This window comes from Dama dama, chromosome 1 (assembly GCF_033118175.1).
Source record: "Dama dama isolate Ldn47 chromosome 1, ASM3311817v1, whole genome shotgun sequence".
Taxonomy (NCBI): Eukaryota; Metazoa; Chordata; class Mammalia; order Artiodactyla; family Cervidae; genus Dama; species Dama dama.
Genome location: NC_083681.1, coordinates 30557360 through 30581333, shown reverse-complemented (window position 1 = coordinate 30581333; position 23974 = coordinate 30557360). Strand labels below are relative to the sequence as shown.

Below are 23974 nucleotides of genomic sequence, written 5' to 3'. Positions count from 1 at the left end.
CCAGGGTACCTTCATATTCCCTGTCTATCTGCATAATCAAGCCTATGTTCTGTTAGAAATATTCTGAGTGAAATTCTCTTGCTATCTATGTGAATACCTAATCCTGTAGTAAATCACAGTATTGAATATTTGCCTGTTCAAAAGACAGGTCTATTAAAATGTTTTAACTTCCCCAAGTTTATATAGTTTACCATTTCATATACTACTTGAAATATGGCCTCTAAGGGATTGTTTCTGTAATATGAAATGAAACACACAATCATTATTCCTTTAAATTCAAACCAAGATAACCAAAGTAACTGTTAATAAACACTTGGGAGACTAGCTTAAATTAAAAAGGCCCTGGCACTTAATAACTTCATACACTTGGGTAATGTAGTCTAACTTTCTGAGCCTTGGTTCCACATCTATAAAGTGGAAAACACATAAAGGCAAAGGTCATGCTCTTTCTGTTCAACATAAAGGAGAGAGTGCCCAATTGATATGTGTGGTGCGACAGGGAGTGAGTAAAGAAGATTAGACCACATTTGAACTTTTCAGGCATACAGCAATCACATGATGAAGATTAATGGTATCTGAATTTGGAAAACCCAAACACCAAATTAAATTTTAGACCGAGACTCCTACTTTCAGCCAAGATGAAATTTGCAGGGACTGGATATGCCCTCCCTGAAAGAACTAAAAAACTGGACAGAATATATAAAATAATGGTTTCCAGACAGTAGACATCATGCAACAGAGGACTGTCCCTAAGAGAGGGGAAACAAATGGAGATGAACTCTTAGGACTGATTACACTTACTGCCTGGAATTTCCAGGTCTCAGCACTGGGAGGGGGGACCCAGGCAGACCCTGACAGTCTCTTGAGTTGAGAAAACAGATTTGAGTCTGGGGAAACCACGGCAGCTGGAGTTCTCAATACAGAATACAAGAAAGGAGAAACATGCATAAGAGCACAAGCTCAGGAAATCCACAGCTGAGCACCGATGAGCAAAGGGCAACACCTGAGGTTGGGCACGACCCATACGAAAGGAGTACAGGGAACACGCCCCAGTTCTCAAATAGGAGGCGGTGGGAGGAATCTTGTAATTCAGACAGCACAGGTAGTTCCAGCACGCAGCTAGATTAAAAGCTATTCATCTATCTGGAGAAAACTCTTAAATTTGAAGATACATGCCCCCAGTGTTCATTAACAACACTATTAACAATAACCAAGACATGGAAGCAACCTAAATGTCCACCAACAGGCGTATGGATGAAGATGTGATATGTATGTGTATACACACACACACACAAAAATGGAATATTACTCAGCCTAAAAAAAAGAACAAAATAACGCCATTTGCAGCAACATGACGGACCTACAAACTATTATATATCTGCTTGTCACCCTGTTTGTTTGCATATATACGCTGAGCACATCATGAGAAGTGCTGGACTGAATGAGTTACAAGCTGGAATCAAGATAGGGGGCAGAAACATCAACAACCTCAGATACGTGGATGATACCATTCTAATGTCAGAACCTGAAGAGGAACTAAACAGCTTCCTGATGAGGGTAAAGAAGGAGAGTGAAAGAGCCAGCTTAAAACTAAATATTAAAAAGCTAAGACCATGGCATCCGGCCCCACTGTGCTATGCGTAGTTTCTCAGTTGTGTCCGACTCTTTGTGGCCCCATGGGCTACAGCCCCCAGGCTCCTCTGTCCTTGGGTTTCTCCAGGCAAGAATACTGGAGTAGGTTGCCAAGCCCTCCTCCAGGGGATCTTTCCAACCCAGAGATCAAACACAGGTCTCCCATTGCAGGCGGATTCTTGACCGTCTGAGTCACCAGGGAAGCACAAGAATACTGGAGTGGGTAGCCTATCCCTCCTCCAGGGGGTCTTCCCGATCCAGGAATTGAACTGGGGTTTCCTGCACTGCAGGAGAGCTGAGCTACCAGGTCCCATTACTTCATGGCAAATAGAAGCAGTGACAGATTTCCTCTTCTTGAGTTCTAAAATCACTGCACATGGCTGATTCATGTCAATGTATGACAAAACCCACTGAAATGTTGTGAAGTAATTAGCCTCCAACTAATAAAAATAAATGAAAAAAAAAAAGAAGCTTAAAAAAAATAAAAAATAATAATAATAAAATAAAATCACTGCAGATGGTGACTGCAGCCATGAAATCAGATGATTGCTTCTTGGCAGGAAAGCTATGACAAACCTAGACAGTATGTTGAAAAGCAGAGACATTACTCTGCCAACAAAGGTCCGTATAGTCAAGGCTATTGTCTTCCCAGTGATCACATACAGCTGTGAGAGCTGGACCATAAAGAAAGCAGAGTGCCAAAGAATTAATGCCTTTGAACTGTGGTGCTAGAGAAGACTCCTGAAAGTCCCTTGGGACAGCAAGGAGATCAACTCAGTCAATCTTAAGGCAAATCAACCCTGAATACTCATTGGAAGGACTGATGTTGAAGCTGAAGAACAAGTATTTTGGTCATCTGATGTGAACAGCCGACCCACTGGAAAAGTCCCTGATGCTGGGAAAGGTTGAGGGCAGAAGAAAAAGGTGTCAGAGGATGAGATGGTTGGATAGCATCACTGATACAATGGACATGAACTTGGGCAAACTTCAGGAGATGGTGAGGGACAGGGAAGCCTGGCACGCTGCAGTCCATGGAGCTGCAAAGAGTTGAACACGACTGGATTACTGACCAACAACATATATATCTGTGTGTATACGCACACACAAAATGGAATATTACTCAGCTAAAAAAAGAACAAAATAATGCCATTTGCAGCAACATGATGGACCTAGAGACTATTAAGTCAAGCAAATATCATATTTCGCTTATGATACAAATGAATTTATTTACAAAACAAAAATAGACTCAGAGACATAGGAAAAAAACTTATGGTTACCAAAGGAGATAATGGAGGGGCAGAGGTAAATTAGAAGGTTGGGATTAACATATACACACTGCTATACATAAAACAAATGACAAGGACTTACTGTATAGCACAAGGAACTATCTCTCTCTCTGTATATACAAATATATATATATATATATAATTACACCTGATATACACCTGAAATTAATACAACATTGTACAAAATTAACTATACTTCAATTTTTAAAAGGTAAATATTTTAAAAAGAAAGTTATTCTGGCCTTGCCTAACAAAGTTTAAAAGGATCAAATTATTCAGCTATATCCCAAAATACAGCTCAAGAATATTTATAAGGATACAAAAGTATAGAGCACCTACCACAGTAAAATTAACAATGTCTAGCATCCAATCAAAAATCAGCAAACATGAAATGAAGCAATAAGCAAGTAAGGATAACAACAAATCAACAGAATTCATGAGTGACACCAATGACAGAATAGACAAGAATATTGAAATAATTTATTTTAACTATATTTGTACAAAAAGGCAGAGAAATTCTTGTACATGTTAAAGATATGAAAGACATAAAAAAGATCTAAATCTACCTTCTGGACATGTAAACTAAAATGGAAGGGGCTCTCAGCAGATTACCTACTGCAGAATAAAAGATTAATTAACTTAAAAGCACAGTGATAGAAAATCCTCAAAATAAAACACTGGAAAAAAAAATAAATAAATAAAACACTGGGAAAAAAATGAAGACCAGAGTACCAGTGGTTTATGGGATGACATCAAGTAGCCAAATATACATATAAACAGAATCCCCTAAGGCGAAGAAAACAAAATTTTTTTCTGAAGAAATTAGATAAAGATTTTCTAAAACTATGAATTTTAGACTAAAACAATACAAAGAACAAATTATGACAATGTCATATCTCTTTCCCAAGTCCAAGGAAGACATTTCTATTCTACATTTCTATTCCAACCTTTACCCACTGAACTCCTCAAAACAACAATCTAAGCAGCTACACCCTAGCTATAGGACCAGCAATTATTAAAACCTATTTACCAGCCTTGATATTCTGTTCCCTAGAAATGTACAATGGTTCAAACATAAAAGAGGATTAAGATTATCCTGCCTTGCTCCAGAATTATAAGACAGTACTGGAACAGTATAACATCAAGTCACTCTTTAACAGACTAAACGGAACTATATCAAAATAACAGCAGCATGAATCACGATCTTTTTCCTTGCACTACTTTTCAATTCTCTACAACATGGCTGTAGCATTTTTAAAACTTGTATATCAGTATAGTAGTTCTCAAAGTGTGCTATGCAATCCTTAGGGGTCTTTGAGACCTTTTCAGAGTTTGCAACGTTAAAACTACTTCCACACTACTACTTAAGACGTGACACGATTCATCTTTTCCACTGGGTTGACACTCGCACCAAAGGCACAGTGTCAATGGAGAGTTGTGTCTTGCTCATGTTCTGGCTGAATCAAGGCAGGAGCCCTGAACTGTACACAGAGGCACCGTATTCATCACCATGACTGGCAGTAAAATCAAAAACAAAACGCTAGTTGCACTTCAGAATATCCTTGATGAAACAGAGAAGACCATTAATTTCTTTAAATTTTGAATATTGAGAATATTTTTAAAAATATTACGTGTGACCAAATGAGAGGTACCCTGGAAGCATTCTTGCTGTAGAACAGTTGTCTTCACAAAAAGCATTTGTGCCATGTTTAGTTAGTTGAAGAAGTTGCTTTTTTGAGGAATATCTTCTTTTGTAAGCCATTTTTAAATGTACAATTCCGTAGCATTAAGTACATCCACAATGTTGTATAACTATCACCAGTACCCATGTCCAGAATTTTTCATCATTCCAAACAGAAACGTTAGCAATAACTACCTACTCTCCCTCTGCCCAGCCTCCTGGTAACCTCGTTTCTAACTTTCTGTCGCTATGAATTTGCCTAGTCTAGATACCTCATATAAGCGGAATCTTACAATATTTGTCTCTTTGTATCTGCTATATTTCACTTAGTACAATGCTTTTAAGTTTCAGCCATGTTGTAGCATGTATCAGAATTTCATTTCTTTTTATAGCTGGATAATATTCCATCACATGAGTACATCACCTATTGCTTGTCCATTCATCTACTGAGGGACACTTGTGTTGTTTCTACCTTTTGGCTATCAGGAAGAATGCTGCTATGAACACAGGTATACAAATATCTAAGTCCCTCCTTTTGATTCTTTGGGGGTAGATACTTAGTGGAATCAGTGGATCATATGGTAATTCCACTTCAACTTTCTGAGGAACCACCAAATTCTTTACAAAGTGATCACACTATTTTACATCTCCACCAGAAATGGAAAAGGATTCCAATGTCTCTTCACCAACTTTTGTTAGTTTCCCTTGTTTCATAATAGCCTCTCTAAAGAGTGTGAAGTGGTATCTTGTGGTTTTTATTTACATTTTCTTAATGACATGGAGCATCTTTTCATGCACTTATTGGCCAACTACATAACTTCTTGGGAGAAGTGTCTACTCAAATCTTTTGCTCATTTTTGAACTGGGTTTGTGTGTGTGTTTCTGTTGAGCTGTAGGAGTTCTTTACATAATCTGGATTTAAATCCCTTACCTAATATAGGCTTTGCAAATATTTTCTCCCAGTTGCAGGCTGTCTTTTCATTCTCTTGTTAGTGTCCTTTGATGGATAAAGTTTTTATATTTTGATAAAGTCCAACTGATCTTTTTTTTTTTTTTTTTATGCTTTTGGTGTTATAACTCAAGAAATCATTGCCCAATCCAACATCATGAAGATCTTCGCCTGTTTTAAGGGTTTGGTACTTAGCTCTTTAATTTAGGTCTTTGATCATTTAAAGCCAATTTTTTTATGTAATATAAGGTGAAAGTCTAACTTCATCCTTTTAATTGTGGTTATCCAGTTTTGCTAACACCATTCATTGAAAAGACTTGGCATACTTGGTGAAAATTAATTGGCCATATGTATGAAGGTGTATTTCTGGGCTCTCTTTTATTCCATTTGTCTATATGTCTATCCCTATGCCAGTACCACATCATCTTGATTACTGTAGCTTTGTAGTAAAAGTTTTGATATCAAGAAGTGTGAGTCTTCCACCTTTGTCCTTTTTCTAAATTATTTTGGTTTTTTAAAGCTCCTTAAGATTCTTAATAAATTTTAGGATTAGCCTGTCAATTTTCACCAAAATGGCAGCTGGAATTTTAACAGGAATTGCACAGGACCTTTAGATCAATGTGGGTAGTACTGCCATCTTAGCACTACTGAGTCATTCCCAATCTATGAACATGACATGTCTTTATTTGGGTCTTCCTTAATTTCTTTCAGCAGCATTTTGTTGCTCTCAGTGTACAAATCTTTCACCTCTTTGGTTAAATTTATTCCTAAATACTTTACTCTTTCTGATGCTATTATATGAAATTGTTTTTTCTTAGTTTCATCTTTGGATTGTTCATTGCTGCTGTGTAGAAAGAATACGATTCAGTTTTGTGAAGTTTTGTGTTTGATCTTGAATCCTGTAACTCTGCAGATATCATTTATTGGTTCTGGTAGTAGTGGGTTTTTTTAATGGACTCCTTAGGATTTTAAGCAAACATAGTTTTACCTCTTCCTTTTCCATGTGGGTGCTTTTAATTCCTTCTTTTTGCCTAATCACTCTGGCTAGAACTTCATATGCTGAACAGAAATCATGTTGAACAGAAGCAGTGAAAGCAGACGTCTTTGTTTTCTCTCTTTTGAAAAAAAAATTTATTTATTTATTTGGCTGTGCCAGGTCTTAATTGTGGCATGTGGGATCTAGTCCCTTGACCAGGGATTGAACTTGGGCCCCCTGCATTGGGAATATGGAATTAGCCACTGGACCACCAGGGAAGTCCCTTCTGATGTTAGGTGGAAAGCTTTCAGTCTTTCATCATTGAGTATAATGTTAGCTGTGGGATTTTCACATATGGCATGGAAGACCATTTTTGCTTGAAAGAATGACTAATAGACAAAGTATGGTTTATTCAGACTCGGCTATTTGGCAGTTTCTCCAAAATAAGCAAAGTGACTTGTCACTTCAAGGAAAAGAAGTGATCGCCCATCCTCCACTATGAGCTTAACAGCTTCCAAATGAAACTTTTCTAATATTTAACTAATGAATGTGATTATACAGTGATGTGTCAACACTTGGAAAATCTACATAATCTAGTGAACCAGTATTTTCCAAGTGATCAAGGGATGATGCTATGAAACCATGCATGGGTAAAAGATTCATTCCAAACGCAAGACAGACCAATGAATTTTGATATAACCAAGTACAAAATGTTGTCTGAGGCAGTTTAAGACATTTGCGAAAATGGAGAGATACTTATTTTTTAAAATATTTCCCCAAGAGTTCCCTTGGGAACTAGTGGTCAGTTTCCTTGATTGCCTAGTGGTTAGAATTCCAGGCTTTCACTGCTGTGGCACAGGTTCAGTACCTGTTCAGGGAACTATGATCCCATGAGCCAGATGATGTAGCCAAAAGGGAAAAAAATTTTTTTTTCCTATTAAAATGTTTTCATGTTTAAAAAAATATTTTATGTTAATATGTAATGGGCTTATTATTAAATGGTATTTTAAGTATTTTCAATTTCTCAGTTTTAATAGTGAATATGGTAAATATTGATAGATATATAATCCACACACATGAAAGTTCTTTGAGGTCTTCTTTGAGGAAAAAACTATATCAATTAATAACTGCTCTATACAACAATGTAGATATTTGGTTTAAAACAAACAGTACTTTAGTCACTAATATTCAGCCAAACACCTACATTAGAATTTCTTAAGATCTTATTATCAATATTAACAATTAACCACAGTAATTTATGATTAACTGGTCTGCAAGTGCTGTCATATTATAGCTGTACAGGATGGTGTTAAGAACTAAATGTGACTCTTAACTTTCATTAAACTTCACCCTGTCCATTTGAGCCCAGTTCTCGCCTCTCAAGCAGAGAACTTAAGACTTTGACTTTAGGTTCACTGAATTCAACTGAACCTACCAATCATGTTACTACAAGAAATGGGAAGTTCAGGATTGTCCTTGTAAACCCAAGTTGTCACCTAAGAAGTATCACACCTTTTTCTTCTTTCAAAAAATAATTTGGTTGATTATATATTAATTGGAGAAAATTGAGAAAATATATAAATAGAAAGAAAATTAAAATTACCTCTAATTCCAATACCTAGAAATAACTACTGTTGATATTTTAGCATCATTCCTTCCATGTTTTTTCTATATTTCTTAAATACATTTTACAAAAATGTGATCTTATTAGTTACAGATACAATTCTGTGGCCTCTTTTCCTTCATAAAAATATTACAGTCATCATGTTGTACATTATATCCCCAGGACTTATTCATCTTATAATTAGAAATGTGTACCTTTTGACATTTTCACTATTTCTTTAATATATTGCCTATCAAAAATCTTTGACAAAAACTTTTATGTCTGCATAGCACATCTTATTTTCTCTTGTGTATGTAATTTATCTTATGTTGGACCTTTAGGTTGTTTCCAATTTTTCCCTTTTATATACAACACCTAAATGAATAGTTTTGTAACTGCATTTTAACCCAAATCACTTCTCTGTTCTTTCCGATAAATCACCCTCCAGAAAGGCTAAACCAGTTTCATTCTACCACAACCAGTTATGAGTACTCACATTCCTGTACCCCCTCCTTTGAAACATTAATTATAAGTAGATTTTCCTTTTTGTCTTTTGCCAATTTTACAGGCCAAAAGGAAATTTTTTACAACTAACAAGTTGATGGAAGGGCTTCCCTCGTAGCTCAGTCGGTAAAGAATCTGCCTGCAATCTACCTCTTTCATGGATTACTTATTTCCTTTGCTAGTTTTGTATTTAGAGACAATTTAAGGAGGGGAAGGAAGGATATTTCTTTTTTTTTTTTAACTGAAGTATAGTTTATTTACAGTGTTGTATTAATTTCTGCCATACAGCAAAAAGATTCAGTTATACATATATATATATTCTTTTTTATATTTTTTCCATTAGTTTATCACAGGATATTAAATATAGTTCCCCATGCTATATAGTAGGACCTTGCTGTTTATCCATTCTATATATACTTGTTTGCATCTACTAACTCCCAAATCTCACCCCACCTCCTTTCCTTTGGCAACCACAAGTATGTTCTCTATAACTGTGAGGGTCTGTTTTATAGATAAATTCACTTGTGTCATATTTTAGATTTCACATATAAGTGATATCATACAGTATTTATCTGACTTACTTCACTTAGTATGATATCTCTAGGTCCATCTGTGTTGCTGCAAATGGCATTATTTCATTCTTTTTTATGGCCAAGTACTATTCCATGATGTGTGTGTGTGTGTGTGTGTGTGTGTGTATTCCACATCTTCTTTATCCATTTATTTGTTGAAAGATATTCAGGTTGCTTCCATGTCTTGGCTATTGTGAACAGTGCTGCTATGAACATAGTGGTGCATTTATCTTTTTGAATTATTGTTTTCTCTGGATAAATACCCAGGAGTGGAATTGCTGGATCATACGGCAATTCTATTTTCAGTTGCTTTTTTTTTTTTTTTTAGGAATATCCATACTATTTTCCACAGTGGCTGTACCAATTTACAATTCTACCAACAGCATAGCAGGGTTCCATTTTAGAGAGAATTGTTTTTTGTTTTTTACTCTGTGTTGACTATTTTAATCTATTCTCTACTTTCTTCCTTAGTTGTGCCCCCTTTTAAGTCTCCTTTGATGATTTCTCTCCCCAACCAGAAGTCCTGGCTTTAAATACTATTCTGAATATTACCAAAATTCTCTATTCCAGATCTCTCCTTCTAAACTTCAAGCTCTAATATACCCAATTGCCTGCTTGATGTATCACCTTAGATGGCTCATGAGAATATTTCAAACTTAAAGCTGTCCAAAATGGAACTCTTAATTTCCCTTACTCTCAACTTAACTTTTCCCACCTCTACTCCGAATTCTGCATTTCAGTAAATGCTGCCACCAGTTGGCAGAGTTAATGACCACAAACCTACAAAGCATCCTTGATTCTTCCCTGCCCATTCTTCTCACCATTCTCTTGTCCAATCCACTAGCAATTCTTATTGAGTCTAGCTCCACTCTATTTCCCTTCCTTTCACCTTTCTCATCCTTAGTCTAAATTATTTCATCTCTTATCTGATCTATAGCAGTAACCTTTTAACCTATCCCCTCTACTTTCATCACTGCTACCTCCACAAGCCTAATCCATTTCCCACACAACAGCCAATACTAGCACTGTAAAATAAAAATCAGATCATGACTTTCCCTTGTTATTTATACCTTTCCATGGCTTCCCATTACATCATTCACTTGCTCAAACCAGAAACCTAAGCCACTGCATTTACAAGTCATGTTATGCAAACTTTAAAACACCTCAAGTTTTGCCCAAACTCCTCAACACAGATCTAAGCCACTGTTATCTACCAATAGGATTTGGCATACTTGTTGACACCTATTTTCAGGCTACTAGTGAAAAACTACAGCAGTAACAAATTCTGCCATTTCTTTGTGCATCACCACTCTTCCACTGGAGGATAACCTGGAAACCAAGAGTACTGGTTCAGTGGTTATATTTTTGAAACAAATGTAAAGAGACAAGAGCATAAAGTTATAATTTTGTTGTTCAGTCATTAAGTCAAGTACAACTCTTTGCAATAAGCATTGTGAGAAAAGGGACTATCTTCTATTTACTGCTCTATCAGTGCTCCTAGAGCAGTGCATACCAGAGAAAATGCTCACTACTATTTTTTCTTTAATGAATGGTTAGCACATAAGCTTTTATCTATTTCTGAATTCTTCCTGGCTGAATATAACAAAACCAAATTTTGATAATTTCAGTTTATAACCACCTCTAAAAAGATAAAATACATGCAACAGAAAAGTTTACTCTAACTTCCAAAATGAATACAATAAGACAATGACAATACAGTAAGATAATTTTAAAATTAACTGCACCGACTGGGAGGACCCAGAGGGATGGGATGGGGAAGGAGGCGGGAGTGGGGATCGGGATGGGGATGTAAATCCATAGCTGATTTATCTCAATGTATGGCAAAAACCACTACAATACTGTAAAGTACTTAGCCTCCAACTAATAAAAATAAATGAAAAAATAAACAAATAAAATAAAAATAATAATAAAATTAACTGCACCGTATAATCCCACTCAGCTTCTACTATAACAGCCTGCACACTAAGGAAAACAGGTGCAAAAACCAGAATTAAAGATAAAAGGCAAGAAAGCAGCTTATGGTTTTCACTTAATTCATTTTTAATAAAGTCTAAGAAGAATGAGGGCAAATGTATCTTCAGAGAAGTTAATTCATCTAATATCCTCCCTAAAATAAAAACAGGAAGTAACTGTATTATATACTGACAGATACTTATGTACACTCTTCTACAGAATATTTAAGGGATAAGCTCCTTAACACCCAGTCTTGGAACAAATTCCCTCATGTACATGGTTTGAGGGAACAGATATGTTCCCCAAGCCATAGCAGGTTTGTTTAGAAGTGACACTTTGCCCATGTTTGACTAATCATAGAACTAAGTTTTTCTTTTAGAGCTGACTGGTCCATAGATAATCAATTGGTCTATACCAAGCCTAAATCAAAAGGGGGATCAAGACACAGATGCTCTGCTATGGTGGACACCTATAAGATGTAAATCTTGGATTTAGCAGAGGCCAGTTGTTGCTCAGTCACTGAATCGTGTCTCATTCTTTGTGACCCCATGGACTGTAGCGTGCCAGGCTTTCTGTCCGTGGGATTTCCCAGGCAAGAACACTGGAGTGGGTTGTCATTTTCTTCTCCAGGGGACCTCCCGGCCCAGGTATCAAACCTGCATCTCCTGCATCAGCAGGTGGATTCTTTACCACTGAGTCACCTAGGAAGCCTCTAGCAGAGACCAGATTTCCCCACAATTCAGATATTAATCTGCATTGAAAGAATGCAGGTAGTGTCCTGGCAGCATTCTCAACCCTGATTTCAGTTACTCCTTGGGCTTGCCTGCATTCTTGTCCTTAACGCAACTCAAGATACTCACTTTTTCTAGAATTTTAAGAGTCCAAAATTTTCCTTTCCCAAGAAGAAAAACCAAAAGCAAATCATAAAAGGCCTATAACATTCTTCTGTGATTTAAAAAAAAAAAAAAAAATTAAAGAAATAGAAACTTTCTCAACCTGAATAAAGGGCATCTATGAAAATCCCAGAGTTAACATCATACCCAGTGATGAAAGGCTGAAACCTTTCCTCCTAATATCAGGAACAAGACAAGGATATCTGCTCTCACTACTTCTATTCAACATATTTCTATCCAACACATGAGGTTCTAGCTAAAGTGATTCGGCAAGAAAAAGAAATGAAAAGCAGCCACATGGAAAAGGAAGAGGTAAAACTATCTCTATTTGCACATGACATGATCTTGTTTGTAGAAAATCCCAAAGAATCCATTAAAACAAAAACCCACCACTACCAGTACCAATAAATGATTTCTGCAAAGTTACAGGATTCAGAATCAAACACAAAACTTCACAAAACTGATTTATATTCTTTCTATACAGCAGCAATGAACAATCCAAAGATAAAACTAAGAAAAAACAATTTCATATAATAGCATCAGGAAGAGTAAAGTACTTAGGAATAAATTTAACCAAAGAGGTAAGTGATTTGTACACTGAAAACAAAATGCTGCTGAAAGAAATTAAAGACCCAAAAATAAATGGAAAGTCATCCACGTTCATAGATTGGGAAGACTTAATATTGTTGGGGTAGCAGTACTTCCTGCACTGATCTAAAGGTCCTTCTCAATTTCTATTAAAATTCCAGCTGCCCTTTTGGTAGAAATTGGCAGGCTCATCCTAAAATTCATAAGAATCTCAAGGGACTTCAAAAAGCCAAAACAATTTAGAAAAAGGACAAAATTGGAAGATTCACACTTCCTGATTTCAAAACTTTACTTCAAAGATGACGTGGTACTGGCATAAAGATATACATACAGAAAAGCTAAAGTCAGTTGCTCAGTTGTGTTTGACTCTTTGCAACCCATGGACTGTAGCCCACCAGGCTCCTTTTCCCATGGAATTCTCCAAGCAAGAATACTGGAGTTGGTCGGCATGCCCTTCTCCAGGGGATCTTCCCAACCCAGGGACTGAACCTTGGTCTCCCACACTGCAGACAGATTCTTTAGTGTCTGAGCCACCAGGGAAGGCATAAGGATAGACATGTAGACCAATGAAATAAAATAAAGAGCCCAGAAATACAACTTCACATACATGGTCAATTAATTTTCAACACAGATGCCAACTTCATTCAGTGAGAAAAGGACAGTCTTTTCAACAAATAGTGCTGGAAAAACTGAATGACTACAATCAAAAGAATTAAGTTGGACCCTTACCTTACTCCATAAACAAAAATTAACACAAAATGATCATAACTGTAATCTTCATGATCTTGGATTAGGTACTAGTTTCTCTGCTATGACGCTTCCCTGGTGGCTCAGACAGTAAAGAATCTGCCTGCAATGCAGGAGACCTGGGTTTGATCCCTACATTAGGAAGACTCCCTGCAGAAGGGAATGGCAACCCACTCCAGTATTCTTGCCTGGAGAATTCCATGAACAGAGTACAGTCCTTGGAGTCACAAAGAGTTGGACACAACTGGGCAACTAACACTGTCACTTTCACTCTGTTAGCTATGAAATAAAAAGCACAGGAACCAAAGAAAAAAATTACTGAACTTCATCAAAATTAAAAACTTTCAAGCTTCAGGGACATCCCTGGTGGTCCAATGGCTAAGACTCCACACTCCCAATCCGGGGGGCCCAGGTTCGATCCCTGGTCAGAGTACTAGATCCCACATGCCACAGCTAAGAGCCTGTGTGCTGCAACTAAGATCTGGTGCAACCAAATAAATAAAACACTTCTTTGCTTCAAATGATACTATCAAGAAAGTGAAAAGATGACCCACAGAATGGGGATAAAGTTTTATAAATCATATATCTGATAAGAATCTGGGCTTCCCTGATAGCTCAGTTGGTAAAGAATTTGCCTGCAATGCAGGAGACGTCAGTTTGATTCCTGGGTCAGGAAGATCCCCTGGAGAAGGGAAAGGCTACCCACTCCAGTATTCCTGGGTTTCCCTTGTGGCTTAGCTGGTAAAGAATCTGCCTGCAATGTGGGAGACATAGGTTCAATCCCTGGGTTGGGAAGATCCCCTGGAGAAGGGAAAGGCTACCAAATCATACTATCAAGAAAGTGAAAAGATGATCCACAGAATGGGAATAAAGTTTTATAAATCATATATCTGATAAGAATCTAGTATCCAGAATATGTAAAGAACTCTTACAACTCAACAATAAAAAGACAAGTTGTTGTTCAGTCCCTAAGCCGTGTGTGACTCTTTGCGATCCCACTGACTGCAGCACACCAGGCTCCCCTGTCCTCCACTATCTCCCAGAGTTTGCTCAAATTCATGTGCACTGAGTCAGTGATGCTATCTAACCATCTCATCCTCTGATGCCCCTTCTCCTTTTGCCTTCAATCTTTCCCAGCATCAGGGTCTTTTCCAGAGAGCCAGCCCTTTGCATCACGTGGGCAAAGTACTGGAGATTCAGCATCAGTCATTCCAATGAATATTCAGGTTTGATTTCCTTAAGGATTGACTGGTTTGAGCTTCCTGCTGTTCAAGGGACTCTAGAGAGTCTTCTCCAGCACCACAGTTCAGCACTCAGCCTTCTTTATGATCCAACTCTCATACCCATACCTGACTACTGGAAAAACTATAGCTTTGACTAGATGGACCTTTGTCGGCAAAGTGATATCTCTGCTTTTTAATATTCTGTCTAGGTTTGTCATAGCTTTCCTTCCAAGGAGCAAGTGTCTTTTAATTTCATGGCTGCAATTACCGTCTGCAGTGATTTTGAAGCCCAAGAAAATAAAATCTGTCACTGCTTCCACTTTTTCCCCTTCTACATGCCATGAAGTGATGGAACCGGATGCCAAGTAACCCAGGTCAAAAAAACAAGCAGAGGATTCAAATAAGACATTTCTCCAGAGAACATACACAAGCAGAGAATAAACATATAAAAATACTGCTCATTTTATTATTTTTTAGGGAAATGAAAATCAAAACAATGAGTATCTACTTCATACCCAGTAAGATGGATATAACAAAAAAAATAAAAGTATTGGTGAGAAGTTGGAACCCTTATATATTGCTTGGGGAATGTAAAATGGTGCAGCTACAGTGAAAAACAATTTGGTGGTTCCTCAAAATGTTAAATACAGAATTACCATATGACTCAGCAATTCCACTCCTAGATATATGTCCAATAGAACTGAAAACATATAGTCTCATAAAAAATTGTGCATAAATGTTCATAGCAGCATTATTAGTAATAGGCAGAAACCACCCAAATATCATAATCAAAATGTCAATACAATATCAATAAAATATAATTACAATGCAATATAAATACCCTGGTAGCACAGTGGAAAAGAATCTGCCTACCAATGCAGGAGACACAGGAAACATGGGTTCGATCCCCAGGTCAGGAAGACCCTTGGGGAAGAAAATGGCAACCCACTCCAGTAATCTTGCCTAGGAAATCCCATGGACAGTGGAGCCTGGTGGACTATGGTCCATGGAGTCGCAAAGAGTTGGACATGACTTCGCGCGCGCACACACACACACAAATACAATATAAATATAATTTTGCCATAAAAGGAACGAAGTAATGATCTAGGCTATAAAAGGGATGAATGGGAAAACATACTAAGTCAGAGATGCTAGACAAAAAAGGCCATATGTAAATGAAATGTCTATTACAGGCAATACACAGAGACAGAAAGTAAATATTATTGATCACGAAGGGCTGGGGAGAAGCAGGAGTAGGGAATGGGATAGGGTGACTGCTAATGAAAATGAGGCTTCTTTTTGGGGTGATAAAAATGTTCTGGAATTAAATGGGTAGTGACGGTTGCACAACTTTATGAACACTAAGTTTATAAAAACTACTAAATTATATACTTTAAAAGGGTGAATTTTATGGTATATGAATTCTATCTCAATTTTTAAAACTGAATAGGAGAAAAGCTTCCTAACAACCAAAATACAGATCACAAAGATTATAGAGTAAAGCCATATATTTTCCTTTACTAAAAAAAAATTGTATTCTCACCTCAAATTTATTTATTCTCACTTTATATATAATTTGTACAAGCCTGGTTGTATGGTCAAAACCTATAGTGGATTAAGAGCTTTATATTAGGGGAAATGAAATTGATACCAACAGACATACTGATAGTAAGATTTTTTTAAAAAAGCAAAAGAACTTATAAGCATCTTGTGAAGCCATGTAGTAAGAGCAAATTGGTCTATGCATTTCACTGCACATATGTATGCATTCTAAGTCACTTCAGTCGTATCTGACTCTTTGCAACCCTATGGACTATAGCCCGCCAGGCTCCTCTGTCCATGGGATTCTCCAGGCAAGAATACTGGAGTGGGTTGCCATGCCCTTCTCCAGTGGATCTTCCCCATCTAGGGATCGAACACTTGTTTCTTATGTCTCCTTCACTGGCAGGTGGGTTCTTTATCACTAGCAACATCTCGGAAGTCCCACGCACTTCATTAGGTTATGCTTACTAATGACAAACAGCCTGACACAACAATCTTATGTTTATAGTAATGAAAATAATGAAGATGATTAATATAATAAGAGCTAACCCACTCATTATTTTCCGTATGTCAATCACTGTTCTAAGTACCAAACATTTACTTATCAAATTCCCAACAACCCCACAAGAAAAGTTATATTATTATCTCATTTTACAGATGAGGAAAACAAGGAATCACACTAAGTAAGTGGAAAAGTTAAGATTCAAACTAAGGCAGTTGGCTTCAGAGTTAATCCTCTTCTTAACCAGTAGACTATCCTGCCTTTCAGTGATGAACTATCAGTCATAAAAATTAAAAAAATTAAAATGTCAAACAATGTTCAGTGTGCTCCAGAAAGACTGAAAAATCTACAATTTTGTTTCATTATTTTAAAAAAGCTGCAGTCCATGAGGTCACAAAGAGTTGCACACAACTTAGCAACTGAACAACAATTCAAAAAATAAATAAATAAAACCTTTCCAATGGCGTCATGTTATCAACAGGAGAAATTCTAGAGGTCAAAAAACAGTTTTTACAATCTGACTCTAACCCGTATTTCCAGCTTATCTATCTCCCCTAGTTCTAGCCAAACCAGACCGCTCACGTTCTTTAAACAGAGCCTGCATTTTCACGCCACTGTGTTAAAGGCCTTTGCTTCACTTCTCTGCCTAGAAAATTCCTTCAAAAGATCCTTCAAAATCTAGCTCAAATAATACTTTCTCTGTGCCACCTTCCCTGATGCCACTAGGCAAAACTGTTCATACAGCATTTTGCACATATTTCTATTAAAGCATTTATCACATGACATCAGAATTAAATGCTTAACTCTTCTTTTCACCTCCTAGAATTAGAACCTAGTACACTGTGGATGATAAATAAAATTAATCTTAAGGTATGGTACTTAATAAAGTCCAAAATTACTTTTATTTTAATTTAGCAATACAAAATGACTGGTTAGCTAATGTCTAAGTAGTCATGGTTTTAACAAAAGCCATAAAATTTAAATAATTTAAGTAGACAAAGGTCATTTTCATATAAATTCGATGTTATAAAAATTCCTACAAATAGAATTCAGTCACCAAAAATCTTAAGAAGAAAATTCTAATACTCTAGACCAAACCTGAGTCATTTGTCACAGTAAAGTTAACATGAATAATGATGTGGGTAAAATTTTAAGTGAGAGATGAAAGTTCCCAGAATCTAAGCCAACAGAATCAAAGGCTACAAGGATACCATTTAGTAAATTACTGCTTGGCACACTGACTGAATGCCCTCAGAAATTATTGTCCCTCCCAATTCAAGTCAGTCCTCAAGAGTAAATTACTCTCTAAAAAGTTCTAACAGAATTTATATCTTATTACTTGTTCCAGGTGAGTTAATATTTAATTCCGATTGGACAAAACACAACTATACAATGCACGCAATCAATCTATTTCTCTCCCAATGCGTAATTTACAACAACCAAGCCAATAACATACAGAACAGCCAATACAGTTTTTAGCATTTAATAATTACAAAAGAATACTTAACGGTTCCTCAAATATTTATTGAATTAACTGCATTTTGCCAATTCTATTTGAAAAGTTACTTTACCTATAAAGGAAATGTCATTTCACTTAGGCTTATTTGTTTTTAAAGTTACCCAAACTACTAGCTAATTTTTTGTATTATCCCCAACTTATAACCTTACCTAATATGCTATCAGCTCAGGCAAATGAGGCTTCCCAGATGGAGCTAGTGGTAAAGAGCACGCCTGCCAATGCAGGACACATGAGACATGGATTCGATCCTTAGGTGGGGGAAGATCCCTTGGAGATGGGCATGGCAACCCACTTCAGTATTCTTGCCTGGAGAATCCCAAGGACAGAGGAGCCTGGTGGGCTATAGTTCATGGTCCAAATCTGACCCCTTACTATTTACTGTCAACTCCAACTTCTTTCTTTCAAACTCTCACCCATCCACAAACTTCCGGATCTCTAAAAAATCGCCTGCCTCCAGCTCATCTTCCTGACTGTAAGTCACTCACACTTTTCAGAGGTAAATGATCAGAGCTAAGGATGGATCACTACCCTCCAAGGCAACCTTTAACACAAAACACAGCTTTAAGTCAAAATGTTAACTTTGCATTCTATTTCTGTTGACATAAAATTAAAACCAACTCAACTATTTCTATGTGTTACCCATTCAGGCAGTCACAGACCTGAATAAATATTTGTGTAGTATTCTCCATTACCTAGGCTGAGAATTCTCCTCATACATTCTTTCTTTCCCCTCCTTGAAGAGGCTTATGGTCTGCTTAGTTTTCTTCATCAAATTCTCCATGAACACCCTAAAATACTCATTTTCTCCAAGTGTCTCCATCTTCCCCTCATATCTTGACAAGATAGTGCGGAGATGCTGGTAGGTATCTGGTAGCAGGTCTAAGATATAAGGTGGGCTATTCTTTAGCGCCAGCTTTGGGTTCTGACACAACCGTACCACCTGCAACAAATGGAAAAGAAGGACTATTACTTGGAGGATCTTATGGGCAACTTCCTTTTTTAAATTTAAAAAAAGTTATAAAATATGTGCTCTTTTGTAGAAATATGAAAAATGCACAAGAATATAAGAAATGATCCATAACACCCCCCTACAGGCAATCTCTTTTAGCAGTCCCCCGAAAGGGTGGGTTCTTAAAACTGTATTTAACAGTTCAGATAACACACAGAAGACTAAACAATTGGGGTGGGGGAGACACCCACACACATGCCTAAAAAACGCTAGACGAAGTACAGAAAGTTCCTTTGAAATGCATGGCTCATCCCACAACAGAACAAAGAAAATTTCTAGGCGGCACAAATAAAGAACATGGCTGCCCTGGGAGGAAAACCTTGGAAATGCAGGAGCCTAGAGCTTTGACGACCACTAGGGGACAGGAGCACAGATGTCTTGGACCCAGCAAAGACCCAGCAAAGAGTTGAAACCAACTCTTTCAAGACACCATTTCTTCCCATTTAAATGCAAGACTCTGAGAATGTGCCTGGTCATTCATTTTACCTTCATTTACTTTCAACTTTTTTGAGTTCTTAGCTTTAAGTAGGTCTCTTTTTAAAAAACATATTAGACTTTATAATCCAATGTAACAATCTTTGTTTTTTGACTGGTGAGTTTAGCATATTTTATATTTGTTATAATGATTAATAATTTGTATTCATTCCTATTCTTGTTTAGCACTTTGCATCTACATAGATTTTTCTGTGTCTGAAAAAAACATAAATTAGTGGAATAATAAAGCCTACTTCAGTAACGAAATAGACCCACACATATATAGACCCTTGACTTCTCACAATGGAGGGATGATCTTTTCCAAAAACAGTAGTGGTACAATCACACAGGAAAAAAAGAAAATCAAACTAAACCCTCCCCTTATACTATACAATAAACAAAATAAATCAAGGACTTCCCTGGTAGTCCAGTGGTTAAGACTCTGCACTCCCAATGCAGGGGACACAGGTTTGATCCCTGGCCAGGGAACTAAGATCCCGTGTGCTATACAGCATGGTCAAAAATTAAGATAAATAAAATAAAAAGAATTCACTCTTCAAAAAAAAAGACAAAACAAAAAACCTAGATGGGTTCTAGACCCAAATGTGAAAGGCAATTTTAGAAGATAGGAAAACTATCTTTCATTATCTCATGATGGAGAAAAAATTCTGAAATAGGACCATAAATACATTAGCTATAAAGGAAAATATTAAAGACTACTATACTCTAAAAGAACTTCTAGATACCATGAAAGAGTAAAAACGCATGTAAAGAAACAGACAAGATATTTATAATATGTATATATTAAGACATACATATATATCCAGAATATATAAAGAGCATCTACAAATCAGTAAGGCAGATACAACCTAATACAAAATGAACAAAAGACTTGAACAAGAGCAAAACAAAAGAAGATATCAAAATAACCACTAAACATACGAAATGGTCCTTAATCTTATTAATAATTTTAATTTCACTAAAATGAAAATCATATGCTCACAACTACCACTACACACATCACACTGGTAATGCCAATCACTAGAAAGGAGCAAGGACCTTCAAATACTACTGGTGGGAATCTAAGCTAATAAAACCACCTTGAAAAACAAGTCAGCACTATATTGTCAGGCTAAAGATTGATATGCTCTAAAAACCTGCAGATCTCCACCTGGAAAGGTATACTAGGATACACATACAAAAATATGTAACAACTAACAACTACAAACAACCCAAATGTCCATCAACGTAGAGTGGACAAATTGTAGTATATTTATTAGCAATAATACACTACCACATTGGAGAAGGAAACAGCAACCCACTCCAGTATTCCTGGAAACAGCTTCCCTGGTAGCTCAGAGGGTAAAGCATCTGCCTCCAATGCGGGAGACCTGGGTTCGATCCCTGGGTCGGGAAGATCCCCTGGAGAAAGAAATGGCAACCTACTCCAGTATTCTTGCCTGGAGAATCCCATGGACGAAGGAGCCTGGTAGGCTACAGTCCACGGGGTCGCAAAGAGTTGGACACAACTGAGTGACTTCACTTCTCTTTTCAGTATTCCTGCCTGGACAAGGACAGAGGAGCCTGGCAGGCTACAGTCCATGGTGTCACAAGAGTCTTAGTGACTACACCACCATCACACTACTACATGGACGCTCCTCTCAAAACAGATCTAAAGAAACCAGAAAACAAAATATATTTAACACCATTACACATATATGACTACACTACTGTTACAAAGATATCCCATTAAATTGTTGAGATATGCATACATAGGTGGTAAAAATATAAGTAACAGAAAAAAATAAATTTTATTTTATCTGCAGCTGATATAACTGTCCATGATTAAAATAAAGGAGAACTGACAAACCATTAGAAGCAAACAGTCTAACAGGTTACTGGATTCAAAAGTAACCTGGATTCAAAACTGATATACCAAAACAGCATTCATAAACATTTTATAAATAATTTTAAAACATGATTTTAATTGTTGTCATTTTAAATGGCTTAAATAAAATTTTAAGGCTCCTAGGAATACATCTAACAAACAATGTGCAAGACTTTTATTAAGAAGATTATTAAACTTTACTGAAGAACATAAAAACAGAAATTAAGGAAGAATTGTATCATGTTTAAGGAAATGTCAATTCTCTCCCAAGTTAGTATATAAATGCAGGGCACTTCCTACCAAAACCCCAAAAAGCTTTTTCGCAGAACTTAACAAGTTGATCCCAAATTCACATGGAATAAAAAGAAACCAAAACCAGTCAAGCCTATTTTGAAGCAGGAGATATTTACCCAATGGGCCATCAAGACTCCTTCATATCTTATAATTAAAATAATGTGATATTGGCCAAAGACAGATAAATGACTAAATGGATAAGAAAAGAGATCAAACAGACACACATGTATAGATATTCAGTATCAGAAGCGGCATTACAGATAAGTTCAAGAGGAGTCCGCTGGCGACCAGCGGTTAGGATTCTGCACTTCTGCTTCGGGGGCACAGGTCCCCTCCCTGGTCAGGGAGCTAAGATCCTGCATGCCCTGAGGCGTGGCCAAAAAAAAAAATCAAACCCACAAATCAATTAAAGAGAAAAACTACTGGAAAACTGGTTATCCATATGGAAAAAAAAATATCCCTTACACATTACGTCAGAAGTAAATTTCCAGTGAATTAAACATTTTGTGCAGAGAAAAACTTTGAAGATTTTAGGAAAAAAATTTGGAAAATATTTGTTGAACTTTATGATCTCAAAGGGGAAGTATTACTTAAGACACAAAAACAAATCATAACCATAAACAAAACAAAGACAACCCATAGAATGGGAGAAAATGTTCTCAAACAAAGCAACTGACAAGGGATTAATCTCCAAAATATACAAACAGCTCATTCAGCTCAATTTCAAAAAAACAAACAACCTAATCAAAAAATAAGAGGAAGATCTAAATAGACACATCTTCAAAAGAGACATACAAATGGCCAAACACATGAAAAGATGCTCAACATCATTAATTAGTAGAAAAATGCAAATCAAAACTATAGTGAGGGATCCCCTTACACTGGTCAGAATAGCCATCATCAAAAAGTCTACAAATGGGGGGTTAGTAGTTAGGATTCTGGGCTTTCTTTCTTTCTTTCTTTCTTTCTTTTTTTGGATTCTGGGCTTTCAACTGCATGGCCTGGGTTCAACCCCTAATCAGGGAACTGAGATCCTCCAAGCCAAGCTGTGAGCCAAAAAAAAAAAAGTATTCTTACACTTAAGGCATAATTTTGTTGTGCAGAATATAACTGCTGCTGCTAAGTCACTTCAGTCGTGTCCGACCCTGTGCGACTCCATAGACGGCAGCCCACCAGGCTCCCCCGTCCCTGGGATTCTCAAGGCAAGAACACTGGAGTGGGTTGCCATTTCCTTCTCCAATGTGTGAAAGCGAAAAGTGAAAGTGAAGTTGTTCAGTCAATGTCCAACTCGTAGCTACCGGATCGACTTTAGCCTACCAGGCTCCTCCATCCATGGGATTCTCCAGGCAAGAGTATTGGAGTAGGGTGCCATTGCCTTCTCCACAGAATATAACTGGTTTCTTTTTAATCCATTCTGTCTATCTTTGGTTCTAACCAATTTGACCTGTTTACACTTCAATTATGAAACTTATTATTGCAGGTCAAATACTGCCAATTTCATATGGTTCACTTAATAAGTTCTGACAGTATAGTAAATAATAAAATAATTTACTATTTGTTTCCAACGTCTCTCTTGTTTCATATTCCTTTACCTCCCCTTTCTAGCCCTCACTTAGTTTACGTGTTTTTTGTCCCAATTTTCTCCATTAGCTTGTCAAATATATATTCTACTACTCTTTAAATGAACAACTTAATAATTATAAAATGCACTCTGACTCATGAAAACTTGTATCAAGTAGCACTTTTACCACTTCCCAGACAATGCAAGGGACACTAACTCCATTCACTCTTTCCAAGTCATGTGCTATCACTATCATACATTTTAATCCCAAATAGCATGTATCAAGTTCATAAGTCATTATTACTATTTATTATTTTATACAGACAATATTCATTCATATTTACCCACAAGACCACCCTTCCCAACTCTCTTCATTGCATCTGAAATCATTTTCCTTCAGCCTAAAGAACACCCTATGCCCTTTAAGGTATAGGCTATGGGCTATAAGTTCTCCTCAGCTACAGACATACCTCGGATATACCACCATTTCCGTATCAAACCACTGCAATGAAGGGAGTACTGCTATAAAGCAACTCACACAAAAATTTTGGTTCCCC

General features: G+C 36.9%; 1 protein-coding gene and 1 non-coding gene across 4 annotated transcripts in view; one reads left to right on the top strand and one right to left on the bottom strand.

Moving 5' to 3' along the window:
* CBL (Cbl proto-oncogene) overlaps nucleotides 1–23974 on the bottom strand; it is an 87705-nt gene that overhangs the window by 49633 nt on the left and 14098 nt on the right. For 2 of the 3 annotated variants that reach the window (XM_061146021.1, XM_061146032.1), the window contains exon 2: nucleotides 18884–19131. The exons of the other annotated variant lie outside the window; for it this stretch is intronic. In XM_061146021.1, coding sequence (XP_061002004.1) covers nucleotides 18884–19131 — 248 coding nt within the window. The remainder of the gene's footprint in view (nucleotides 1–18883; nucleotides 19132–23974) is intronic. 3 annotated transcript variants of the gene reach the window in all.
* On the top strand, nucleotides 20091–20163 carry TRNAG-CCC (transfer RNA glycine (anticodon CCC)). Its single transcript has one exon. It is a non-coding gene; the product is annotated as a tRNA-Gly (tRNA).